This window comes from Rhinolophus hipposideros, assembly GCF_964194185.1.
Source record: "Rhinolophus hipposideros genome assembly, chromosome: 5".
NCBI classification, from domain to species: Eukaryota; Metazoa; Chordata; class Mammalia; order Chiroptera; family Rhinolophidae; genus Rhinolophus; species Rhinolophus hipposideros.
Window position 1 is genome coordinate 81,005,192 of NC_138051.1, and position 13,732 is coordinate 81,018,923.

At 37.4% G+C, this 13,732-nt stretch overlaps 1 protein-coding gene across 1 annotated transcript in view; it reads right to left on the reverse strand.

Annotated features, from left to right (window-relative positions):
* SPTLC2 (serine palmitoyltransferase long chain base subunit 2) overlaps positions 1–13,732 on the reverse strand; it is an 88,341-nt gene that overhangs the window by 41,015 nt on the left and 33,594 nt on the right. The window contains exons 3-8 of the mRNA XM_081049826.1: positions 12,108–12,262; positions 10,549–10,697; positions 8,682–8,806; positions 4,858–4,951; positions 1,264–1,369; positions 117–336 (exon numbers count right to left, since the gene is read on the reverse strand). Of these exons, the coding sequence (XP_080905952.1) occupies positions 117–336; positions 1,264–1,369; positions 4,858–4,951; positions 8,682–8,806; positions 10,549–10,697; positions 12,108–12,262 (849 nt within the window). The remainder of the gene's footprint in view (positions 1–116; positions 337–1,263; positions 1,370–4,857; positions 4,952–8,681; positions 8,807–10,548; positions 10,698–12,107; positions 12,263–13,732) is intronic.

The window sequence follows — 13,732 nt, forward strand, 5'->3', positions numbered from 1 at the left end:
CAAACACGTTCAGGATCTCCACATCCCCGTTTGGGATTCTGCCTGCTAAATATGAATTCCCAAACCCAGCAGCCAGTCCTTTTATCCTTAACTGCCCGATTCTCATGCCCATTTACCTTCTTGCCTCCAATGTATCCTCCAGAAGCACCAAAGCTCTTGGTGAATGTTCCCATCATAACGTCCACATCCTCCGGGTTCAGGCCAAAGTAATCCACCACACCCCGACCGGTAGGGCCCAGGGCCCCAATGCTGTGAGCTTCATCTAGATACAGATAGGCCTTGTATTTCTTCTTAAGGGCAATCACTTCCGGAAGGCGAACAATAGATCCCTCCATGCTGGCAAAACAGTAAAAAGTACACACACTGAGACTTCTTAACTCTCAAAATTGGGAGTTGGCCACTTTATTATCATTACTTTTTTAAGTTTATTGCTTTCTTAAAATGGTCTAACTCTGCCTGTGGTTTTAAACTGGCAAAGTTAGATAATGCCATGGATAGGCAGATGTCTGGGAGAAAAGGATACTGATCTTTTAAAATGAGCACCAGAGGGGCGGCCGGCTGGCTCAGTTGATTAGAGTGCAAGTTCCGAACAAAAGGATTGCCAGTTCGATTCCCACATGGGTCAGTGAGCTGCGTCCTCCACAGAGCTGCAGCTGAGCTTCCAGAGGGGCGGCCGGATAGCTTAGTTGGTTAGAGCGCGAGCTCTCAACAACAGGGTTGTCGGTTAAATTCCCGTATGGGATGGTGGGCTGTGCCCCTGCAACTAAAATTATAAACGGTGACTGGACTTGGAGCCGAGCTGCGCCCTCCACAACTAGATTGAGGGACAACGACTTGGAGTTGATGGGTTCTGGAGAAACACACTGTTCCCCAATTTAAAAAAAAAAAAACTAAAACAAGCATCAGAACACAACTGATCTTAATTCAGCACAGAGGAATAAAGGTCACAGCAGATTCTTCTACAGTTCGTTAATTATAGGCAACATTAGATTTTGCATCACGTTACATATGTAATTAAAATTACACAAAAGAATAAAAAAAAATTAGAGGATTTGGAGACCATGTAGCACAATGGAAAGAATAAAGAAAAGCCAGACAAAAAGACTTCTGTTCTGTGCTAACTCTGCTTCCAGGTATTTTAACAAGTCATACACACTGTCTCCTTAGTTTCCAGAGGGGTCTAGATTAGCGTTCCCTTCAATTTAAAAATTCTATGGCTTCATGAGCCAAATCAGAAAGATGAGGATTCTAAAGCAGGATTACCTATATATTCCCTCCACAAGGATTAGAATCTTCTTCCAGGGCCTTCGTGTCCGAGGCTGACCATAAACAATGGCATCTTTCAATAGCTTCTCAAGGCTTTGCATATCTACAGTACACACAAAAGCATTTCAGCATAAAATAACTTTCTCTTTCCTAACTTCATTCCAGAAATGCAAATCCACATTTCTTATTCAGGCAGTGAATTTCAGACAGTAAAGCACATTAACAAAATTAGAACTGGGCTGAAAAAGACAGGGCAAAGTGAGTGAGCTACTGCTAGCTTGAATTAAAATCTCATCTGAAATGTAACAAATGTTCAAAACCAGAGAAACTCAATAAATGACTGTGGCACAGTTGAGTCAGTTGGTTAGCATGCTTATGACATGACCAATGTTTCATGTCAAATACCCTGCCATTCAGTTAGATTTTTTCGTATTTATAAAAGCAACTGTATCTTTAATCCTAGAGTGAGTGATTTGAAAATGAATGCATAAAGAAGACTAAGCAAGAGTGTATGAACAAACTACTACAAATACATATACCTCCTAAAAAGCAAATATGGAGGAAAACTTTAAAGTACATGCCCATTTCCTTTCACCTAGGATATACTCAACAAACACTTGTTAAATAGCTTTATCTTGGTAGTGGGTTAAACATACACCATTCTGGGCATGCGTGATTCTCAGTTTAAGCGAGCTTGGCAAGCAGTTAAGACTGCTCCACGTTTGACTGGATCTGCTGTCTGTACATAACTCAGTTCTGTGGCTCTGCTGGTCCTGACGGAGATTCACAGGCCTAGGAAACAACCTCGTTGGCAGTGCCATGCCATTAACGAGGGTCAGAATTTTCCTGCTAAAGACAAATGCTTTGAAGACCACTGTTGCTTCCACTAGAAACGGCATACTTAACATTTCTGCCCTGAAACACTGCCCTTAAGAAAACCCCCCAGGGGGTCGTGGCGGAGGTCAGGGCCAAAACTGGAACCAAGGATTTAATAACTATTATGATCAAGGATATGGAAATTACAATGGTGCCTATAGTGGTGATGAAAACTATAGTGGCTATGGGGCTGTGATTATACTGGGTATAACTGCGAGAACTATGGATACGGACAGGGATAAGCAGACTACAGTGGCCAACAGAGCGCTTACGGCAAGGCATCTCGAGGGGGTGGCAATCACCAAAACAATCCTCAACCATACTAAAGGAGGACATTGGGGAGAAAACAGGAGGAGACTGTTAAAGCAAACCATCTTGCAGGACAACACTGAAGAGATTGGTCTCCTGCTGATCTAAGATGATTATTTTGTGAAAGACTTTCTAGTGTACAAGACACAACCGTGTCCAACTGTATATAGCCGCCAATTAGTTTTCTTTGTTTTTACCTTGTCTTTTGCTATCTGTGTTATGACTCAATGTGGATTTGTGTTTATACAAATTTTATTTGCATGATTTCATGTTAAACCTCAAATAAATGCTTCCTTAAATGATAAAAAAAAGAAAATTCCCCCAAAATCTATGCGACATTATGTCTGGGGTGTATTCAACAGGAGTGGAGACACCCCATCATAAAATCTGATTTTATAAATAGTCTTTATTGCTCTTTACTGAAGGAGAGGGTTACAGAGTTAAATGAATTTGCTCTTTTCATAAAAGAGCTTTGGTAGAAAAGAGAAATAAGGTAATAAAAACACATACCCCAGGACATAAATAAGATGGCCAAAGGTTGTGACTGTGTATATACCTTCAGTTATTCGTAACAACACAATCTGTCTGCTACCTACACCAGAGACAGGAGATGCTGCCACAGAACTGAGTACGTCTGATCTGAATCCTCTAGTCCTGCTGCAGAGGGCAATGTGTGACCATCAGCAAGAGACAAGTAAAAATGCACTCATTGTTTTAGTTTCCTGTTTACATACAGAAAGGAAGAGAAAAAATAAACACTGACTCAAAATTTTAGGTGAAAGGAAATATCTATAGAATGTTTAACCATAATATCAACTTAGGGGAAAAACATCCAGTATCTGTCTCATATTATACTCCCCAGATCCCATGTAAAATAAAGATTTAAATAAAAAATGTACCACGAAACTACTGGAAGAAAATATGAGAGAATAACCTTATTATCGCAGAATGCGGAAGGCATGAAGGCAAAATCCAAGTCATCAGACAATAAAAGCGACAACATAAACATCTCAATAAGTCTGCACAGCAAGACACCAAAAACAAAGTTAAAAATAACTATTGCAACATAAGAGAAAGGATAATATAAAGGGCTCTTGCAATTAATAAAAAAGAGAAACTGTTTGAAAATGGCCAATTTATAACGAAATACAAACAATACTGTATAAGAAGTTGCTTGACACTTAACCAAAGAAATAAAAATTAACATGTTATTGACTTATCAGAGTAGGAAAGATTTTAAATGATTCATGATGGCCTGTGTGGGCTTGTGAGTCAGTCATATTGTTGAATAAAAATGTGTACAATACCTGGAGGCAATTTGGAAAAGTACAAAAAAGTGTGTACCCTTTTGACCAGGCATTCTAAGACTGCTAGGAATTTACCCCAAGGCACTAAGACCATTGAGCGAAAATGTGGGTATAGGTAGGTAGTGCCGTTTCTAGTAGAAAAATTTAGAAGCAACTTTGATGTCCAAACTGAGAGATGGACAAAATAAGGGCACTTCCAGACTCAACCGCCACCCTAGCATTATAGGAGAAGAGTCACATGTATTGCCAAACAAAGTCCACAATGTGTCGTAAGAAAAGAGGTTACACAATGGTGTTTAATATCCCATTCACATAAAACAAAATACAGTTTGCACCATTCTCACTGTAAAACATTTTAGGCAAGACGAAGAGAAAAGGAAGAAAATTATTACCACCCATAAACCTTCCATCTGGGGGCACAGACCTAACATTTGGGCATATATGCTTGTAGAGTTTTTTCTGTACATGTACACATTTTGGCAAAAGATGACATTAAAGATAGTTTGGTAATCTTTCTTCCCTACATGTGACTGTTTCAACTAAGAAAGTTATGAATTTTTACTATAAATAATTATTTTAATAATACATAGAGATATTTCTTTCTATTTAGGGAGAAACTTTTGGCTTAGTGCTTGCCACCGTTCTCTGGGCTTTAAGAGCACCTGTTCATACTTGTGCTTCTATATCTGCCCCATTGTATTCTAACTACTGGTTTGTCTATAGTCTCAGAGATTCTGGAGATCAGGGACCCTGCTTTGTTCATCTCAGTACCTTCAGTGTTTTGGCAAGATACCCCTACAGACATGTAGTAAATGCATACTGAACAAATGACGTGTGCACAAGGAAGATGAAAAAGTTGAAAGTCAAATAAAAGGAGAATGTCATATGTGAACCAAAAGGCTTCCTTCAACCTCTATTTTTATTACAACGAGGAAGAAAATAACTTCTAAAGGACTGGACCAGAAGGATATTTTAAATGTTGCTACTTCAGCTTCCTTTACATTTTCTAATATTAACATAACTAAAGTTACCACTGCCACTAACTCAAAGCCTATTAAACACTAAGGCTAGCAGTGAATCCCACAACAAACAAACTCACTGTTGTGTTTGAAGACTCGAATGGTTGCTCCTGAGAGTCTAGCTCCCAAAACCAGAGATGCATGGTTAAGTTCATCACTCAGAATCAGGCAGCCCTGCAAAAACACAAACACAGAACAGGAAAGTAAGATGCTTGGGGGAAAGGCTGAGTTACACAAATTACCAAATGCTAAAACCTTTAAGGACAATTATATCTTATTGGACCCAATAATAAAATATTCATGAATCCACACTTATACAACAACTAAATGTAAAGAGGATACTTGATTGGATACTGGAACAGAAAAATGGTATCAGTGGAAAAACTGGTGAAATTGAAATAAGTTCTGTACTTCGGTTAATAGTATTGTACCAAGGTTGGTTTCTTAGATTTGATATACATTCCACTATTACATAAGATATTAACACAAAGGGAAACTGAATGAAGGTTTGTATGAGTTCTCTGTATTCTCTTACAACTCTTCTGTAAGTCTAAATTTAATTTTGTAGAAAAAAAAGTTAAAATTGAAAAAAATGAGAGAAACTGGAAAAAAAATGCAGAGAAGCTGAATTTCTTTTTAAGTCTTCAAATCCTTTACTTAATCACACTTGGCATTCCACTATACCTTAAAAGGATCCCCTCCTTCACTCTACATAATTTTATTTTCTTCTTTCCCAGTTAATGTTTTTCTTGGCAAAATCTGCAATCCAATTGTGTTCTTTTTGGACACAAAAATTATGTCCAAAATTTTGTGGACATAAAATGTGAATAAGTGAAAAGTGAATAAGGCTATCAGCCCCTTTTTAGATAGCCTTATTCACCATTTCTATGTATCATCAATCTGTTTTTTCCTTCTAATTTTCTATGAGGCTCCAGTATACACTTTGCTCAAGACTAAATATTAAATATCAGCAGTTACCATCTAAGTGCTTGGTATGTTTCAGGCACTACGCTAAGGGTTTTAAACGTATTACTTTTGATCCTCACAACAAACCTGTGAGGTCGGTACTATTATTCTCCCCACTGTACATACGTGGAAACGCCCATTCACAGGAGGTACAAGTCACAAGCATGGAAGTGACTCAATACAAGGCTTCTGCTTCCAGAACACACGCTCTCCCTGCCTTTAAGCTGAATAATCAACCACCTCATATATCAGTCGTATATCAGATTCAAAGACATAGTAAAACTGGATTCTTTGCTGCCTTTAATGATTAAATAATATTTAATAATATTTCAACTATGTTTTTTGGAAGATAATTAAGATAGTATCTTCCATGTCTGTACATAAGAAATCTAATTCCAGATAGTGATTGTTAAGAGTTTGTGAGCTACCAGGGGAAGCCGAAAAAAATCATTTAACGCTCTCATGTGAAAAATTCTAAGAAATTCCAAATAAGCATCTCAAGTTTATAATGCCAAAAGGCAGGACACAATGTATTAAATCAATGTGAAGTCAAAGAACCATACATTTATGTCTTTCAAGGAAATTGTCCGTTGTATCTAAGTTGTTGAAGTTACTGGCATAAAGTTGTTCTTCATATTTTCCTTACTATCCTTTTAATAAGAAGTATAGTAGGGTTTCTAAGGCGGGAATTCCCACCCGTTCTCGGGAATTTTTTTTGCTTTTCTGTTCCTGAATCCCCAGAAAAGTTGGTCAGGAAATCAGGAAAATCGGCTCCTTGAACCCAGGTGGTTGGTAGTATCGGCTGTCACTTCATGGAAACAATTCATTGTGGAGAAAAGAAAACAGTTTATATCTCGGGATTCAGGAATGGGAAAGCGAAAAAAATTCCTGAGAACGGGTGGGAATTCCTACCTGGAAACCCTAATATAGTGATGTACCCTTTCTCATTCTTGCTACTGGTAATTCAAGTCTTTTCATCCAGACGAGTCTGGCCAGAGATTTATCAATTTAATCTATTTTCTCAAAGAATCAGCTTTTGATTCACTGACTTCTCCTATTGTGTATTTCCTAATTCATTGATTTCTGCATTTACTTTCATTGTACCTTTCTTCTGGAATTTTTGGGCTTAATTTGCTCATTTTCTAATTTTGTAAGGTAAAAGTTTAGATAGCTGATTCAAACGCTTCTTTTTTGCTAATATAAGCATTTAAAACTATATATTTCCATCTGAGCATTCCTTTAGCTTCATCACACAAATTGTGATGTTACATTTCCAGTTAGTTCAAGTATATTCTATTTTGCCTTTCTTCTCTGATCCATGGGTTATTTAAAAATGTGTTGTTTAATTTTCAAACATTGGAGGATTTTCCCGATATCTTTGTGTTACTGATTTCTAATTTAATTCCATTATGGTCATAAAACACATTTTAAATAATTTCTATTCTTTTAAATTTATTAAGGCTTGTTTAATGGCCCAGAAAATGGTCTATCGGTAGGTAAACGCTTCGCTGTTGGGTAAAGTGTTTCATAAATGTCAATTAGGTCAAGCTGGTTGATAGTGTTTTTCAAGGGTTCTATATCCCCACTGATTTTCGTTCTAGTTCTATCAATTATTCAGAGTGGGCAATTGAGATCGATAATTACACTTCTGTATTTGTCTATTTCTCCTTTCAGTCTCATTAATTTTTGCTTCAAGTACTTTGAAGCGCTGTTATTAGGTGCCTATTAATTTAAAATTGTACGTCCTATTAATGAATAACCTCCTTTATTATTATGCAATGTTCCTCTTTAATCCCCCTAAATATATCTTGCTCTGAAATTCCTGTTTGTGTTAATGTAGTCACTCCAGCTTTCTTTTGATTATTGTTTGCAGGCTATATCTTTTTGTATTCTTTTACTCTTAACCTGCCTGTGTCTTTAATTTAAAGTAGGTTTCTGGTGGAAACCTAATTAATTTTATCTAACCTGACAGTCTTCTACTTGGAATGTATAAACCATTTACATTTAATGTGGTAGGAATATAAATGGATTCGAATCTCCTCTCTTGCTATTTGTTTTCTATTAGCCTCATCTGTTCCTTGGGAACCTATAATTATATTACTGAAAAGGACTTTAGGGTTAACCTAATCCAAGTACTTCATTTTACAAAGGAAAATTTGAGGCTCAGAAAGGTGGTGACACTGTTCACAGTCACATAGCTAAAGCTAAATCTGACCATATAACCAACCAAACAAAACCTCAAGTCTTCTGACTCATTAATCCCTGATTTTGCTAATATACCATTCATAGATACCAATGTTAAAATTAGAATAAACAACCTTGAGGAACCTTTCAAACTGATAGCGCCAATCTGCTAAAATGTGATTTACAACATCTCTTCTCTCTTCTCTCTTCTACTACCCCCTCACCAACTCTACCCATAGAAAATAAAATACAGACACACACAATGTGTGTTTGTGTATATATCATTACTTTGCACCTGTATTATTATTTTAACCTATGTTAATTAACATATGTATATACTCACACATACACACATACTCTGCCCATATATCTCCAACCAACATGAATTACAGTGAGAACAGAAATGTATTTTCATATTTTTCTACTTAGGAAAAACCACCTGTTAAATAAGTTTCCAAACTAAAGATACTTTCTTCCATAATTTTAGCCTTTTATGAGGTTTTAGTAGAATCCCTTCAAAACCATATGAAACAAAGAAGGCAAGAGTCATCAACTGGAAGAGGAAAGGATCATGGGTCTACCAAGAAAACTTCAACGGACAGAAGTCTCCATGGGATATACTTATGCAAAAATTTGTGACAAGAGACATCTTTGGGTAAACTGTGTTTGGCCTAAAGTTTATAATAACTTCAGGCTTGCTCTAAATGCTTCATAAAATCAAAGTAATTTTCATTAATGACCGACTAAGTCTTACTTTGCTAACAAGAGCAGGAATGTTCATTGAATTTGTTGCAAATCCCATGCCATAGGCCATAGCAGCTTCTACTCCCAAAAAACTTGCCACAAGCTTCTCTAGTTCTTCGTGCTTGTCCAGGTTCCCTGTGTGAAGAAGTTAATAAAGTCATTACCACCAAACCCCAAATTTAAGAAGCCCTCATTACTTTATAAAAAGAAATCACAGTCCACATGTTAAAACCTCTTCAGACTAAGGTAATGGTTCATAAAGAACGCAACAGTTGAATAATGTAAGACTCAGCACCTGTGGTGGAATTTCTGTAGAGGGTTACCAACAAGATCTCCCATTCCTGTTCACACATGGGAGTTCCAGGTTTAGGCCGTAAGAAGCCTGGCAATACCTGCTTTTATACTTTGGAAGTCAGCTGCCGTGTAAAAGTCTCATTAGCCTGTTGTAAAGACAGACCGTGTGTGTGTGGGGGCGGGGGGGAAGAGAGAGAGAGAGAGAGAGAGAGAGAGAGAGAGAGAGAGAGAGAGAGAGAGAGAGGAGCTCTGGAGAATAAAGGACTAAGGGGAGTGGGGGTTCACACCTCAGCTGGTCCCACCACCCAGTGAGGAGCAGACACGTGAGTGAAGCCATCCTGGATACTCCCGCCTCAGTCATAATGCCCCACATGGAGGGGAGTCAACGACAAGCCCTTCCCAAATTGCAAAATCACAAGCCAATAAATGTATGTTTCTGTTTTAAGTCACTAAGTTTTGGGATGGTTTGTTACGCAGCAAATGACAGGTTAAATAACACCCTCCCTCACTTTGATCTGACTGGTAACTTTGCACTGTGATTTTACATCAGTACCCAAATCCATAAGGGTCAAACAACACTGATCAGTGATACTGGCTACATGCAAACAGAGAAGATGCTCAGAAAGTAGACTGCGGAACTTGGATACCATGTGTCTTCAAAGCTTAATCAACTCGTTTAACGTCTCTGGGCCTCAGTTTTTTGTCTGTTAAATACCAATAGTAACATTTGCTCTGTCTGCCGCATGACATTTTGTGAGGAGACAGTATGTTCAAGCACTTTATAACATATAAAGTACCATAAAGATGTAAGTATGATTACTGTTATGTTATCAGTGCTCCCCTAACCACATCACTGGGGACGCTGAGTGAGAACAGCCTAACTGTACTTGCCAATCGCTAGACCTGTGAGAAATAACAATAAACTGTTGTTTTAATCCATCAAGTTCTGGTGTGATTCACAGTAATAAATATCCAGAAAGATGCCTTATAACTTCTATGGTTATCAGTTCTCTGGAACAAAATGGAAGAATTTGGAATCTTCCTATGAACTAAAATAAATTAAATCTGTCTCTAAATCTGTTAACTTTACATTTTATAGACTTGTGTTAATAATAAGAATTAGCGTTTATTCAGTGTTTACCATGTTACAAGAACTTCACATGAATTGGCTTATTTAATTCTTGAAACAGGCCTGTAAGGTAGGAATTATTATTAGGCCCAAATTACCAGTATGGAAACAGATTAACCCTCATTTGCTCATAGGCTCAATACTGGTAAATGGCACTCTTAATTACTATCATTTACAAAAATCATTAAAATTATAAATGAACAAATACCTATGGAACTTAACCAGATATATTCTGTATGTATAACATAATAGAAAAGATAACTATGTCTCAAAATGTGTTAAAAGCATTACAATCACCCACCACTTCAGCAAAGTAAAGCCTTCTTTACCGGACCTAACCTATACGGCAGAGTACGTATTTGGACACCTAATAGGCTAGTTCTCTATCAGTACTATTCACTCCTTAGCAAAGAAAGTGAAGAACACGAGCTGACCCAACCCAGCCTACACTCACCGATCTCCTGCCGCGTGCTGCACACGCCAACTCCGTACTCCTCTAGGACTCTGGCAGCTGCTTCTTGACATGATCCAGTATTCCGTGCAAATCCAAGATAGTTGTAGGAACCCATATTGATAACACCTTTAATTGTATTCCCCGTGTACCTGTTTTCCAATAGCATGAGAGGTCATGAAACTCATGAGCAAGTCAGATACTTACATGTGATAATAAATGTACTGGTAATACAAAAGGAAGCACCACATACAGGAAGGAGAGAGAATATGGTCTAAATGAAAAGCAGCTCAGGCTCACTACCAATAAAGGAAATGGGAGTTAAAACAAGACACCAATTTTCACTTACCAATAATGACAAAGATTTAAAAACTGACCACATCTAGTATTGGCCAGGACAGTCTCATACAGTGTAGATAAGAATATCAGTCAGTACCGTTTTTTGGAAAGGCAGTTTGGCAGTACTTAGCCATTAAAAGACATACACACTCGGACTCGGCAATGCCCACACACATCTGAGAAGATATATGCATAAGGATCCTTTAAGAGTCACTGCAATAGATTATGTCCCTTCTGCAGGCACACAAACCAGTGACATTCCACATAATGGAAGCTCAGGCAGCCAGGGCCCCCAAGTAAGGACGACATGGTTCAGAGGCCCCACCAACTTAAAATAGACATGAAATGTGGACAAGAAATAAACTGCTGCTCTTTAATTCTGAGATTTGGGGTTATTTACAACAAGCTGATGCCGCCTAACCTGCTACACACTATATAGGTCTGTACTATAGAATACTAACTAGCCACTACAAATAATGAGCTTGTGTGAATATACACAGGAAGGATGTTACCGATACAGCAGCAGGTAAAAAGCAAGATGTAATTTGTTTTCTAGAGTATGATTCCATTTTTGTACATCAAAAGCTACCTGTGTATAACCCTGGTAGCTATACTACATACATAACACACAGAAAACACCTGGAGGCATAACATTCAACAAATTGATAGCAATGGTTACCCCTGGGGAGCGAGGACTTGTGGGGGAGCAGAGATGCAGGGGGACAGTGGTTTGCTGCATGGGGGACTTTCAGTTTATCTATATTATCTTTTTTTTTTTTTTATAATGACAGTGCAATCATGTCATACTTGAACAATCTAAACCACAAAATAAAATGTTGACTATAAAAAAATTTCTAAACTATTCAATCCATTTAAGTACAAATACTCCATATATCCTTGAATCATTTGAGAAATCAAAATATCCAGAAATAAATTCAGACGCTTGATGCTGGTAAGCAGCATAACAGAAAGGACCGTTTTTCTTTTCTTTCTTCTTTTTGGTCAAATTTTGTTTTCAACTGTAACCCAGCAGAGTATCAAAGTAACAAAAATCTCAGTAACAATGAACAACAAGCAAGGAAGCTAATCATGCTGCACTGTGCTTCCAGCTTCTACTGATATTTTGACAGAATACTGTCAAATTTGCAATAGGCTATTTTCTGAAGTGTGAAGAAATTCTTTTTCTGTTGTTGTTAAGAATTAGGTTCCCAAACAAGACTCACTTGAACGACCAGTTGTAATCATGAGACTGCCTCTCCATGATGTCCACCCTGGCTCCAGGCACGCTACAGATGGGCCGATTCCAGTTGTCTCTAATCCTCATGTAGAGGTTCCTTGTATAGAAGTTTTCGAAATCCTGATACAATGACACAAAGTCCTGCCAACAAATGGGGAAATACCATAAATTTAATTGAGTTGCTTTTTAAAAATTTACGACTTCCCTTTACATCTTACAGGAGCACTTGAGAAAGAGAGGTCAATTATGCTGAATTAACTGATGTAGAAAATTTTTTGAAAGACATCAACTCTATTTTAAAACAACTCTTAATCAGTAAAAGTCCCATAGCTTTGATGGCTGCATATAAGAAATGGTTACAAATAACTATCTGACTGATGAATGTAGAGCCAAAACATTAAACTAATAAAGTATGCCTCATAGAAATAAAAAACTTAGTTGGGCAATTCTGTCATGAAATGTTTTTCCTTCTTAATAAACCCACAGAGATCACTCTTTTGCTCCCCCAATAAAATACGGATTGGGGGAAATGCCATAAAAACCCCTAGAACTCCAGTTTCAAACAAACAAAAAAATAATTCCAAATTTAAGATTCCATTCTCTGCATGTTTTCAAGGACCAAAATGAAACAAATTCAAAGAAAAATGATAAACAAGAAACACTAAGATGTAGATTATAGAAAGATACCTAGGTAATGGGTAAACCAACCAACAAACAAAAAACAAAACAAACAAACAAAAAACACTTGTACCAATTTTACTATAGTCAGCAAACCACTGAGCTTCTAGCTCTCAGATCCTGGCTTGGTGCCAATCTAAATCTATCTGCTAAATAATCTAATGAAAAACATTCAAAGGTTAACCTTATTCTATAAAAGATTTTCTTTGCTAAAGAAGACTCTACATAAAACTTTAATATTAAAATTAACAACCTTCTATGCCATTGGACTCTAAACTGCCTACTAAGTAAGCCTCATTCATAGTAGATAAAACTTCCTTACAAAAAGCCTAGCCGTCAGAAAGCACTCTTAGGAATTTACAGTACCTGATACTATCTCTCACATTTCTTTATGAGAAGACAGCCATAAATAACCTGTCTATAACAACTGGAAATTTACTACTTAAGTAATATGTCCCTTTTGATAATATTCTCTTTCAACAAGAATATTGGATGAATGAAAACTGAAACCGAGACATCCAAATTCTAATTAAGGACTTTCCTGTGACTCTTAAGCACCATGCATTTATTTTCCAACGTCTCCTCCAATCCTTAATACTGTTTCAATAGGGTAAATAGTACCAACTCTTCCCTATCTCATTTCTTTACAACCTTTCAAAACACTGCACATTCATTTTAAATGTATTGACTCAAATACTTGAAAGAACTACTCCATCACAGACAAATTTTTATTAGCAACAAAGAGCAATATTTAAGAGTTTGGTCCCATCTACCAGAAAGGTTATCAAACCTCAAGACGGAAAAAAGGCCGCTGGCTAGAATGAGGCAGAGCTTTGGGTAAGGAGTGACAAAGCTGCCTGTGGTTAGGAGGGAAGGCATGGGTTCCCAGCTCCTCAACAGACACTGCCAACGTCAGGGAGCACCACCTCTCCT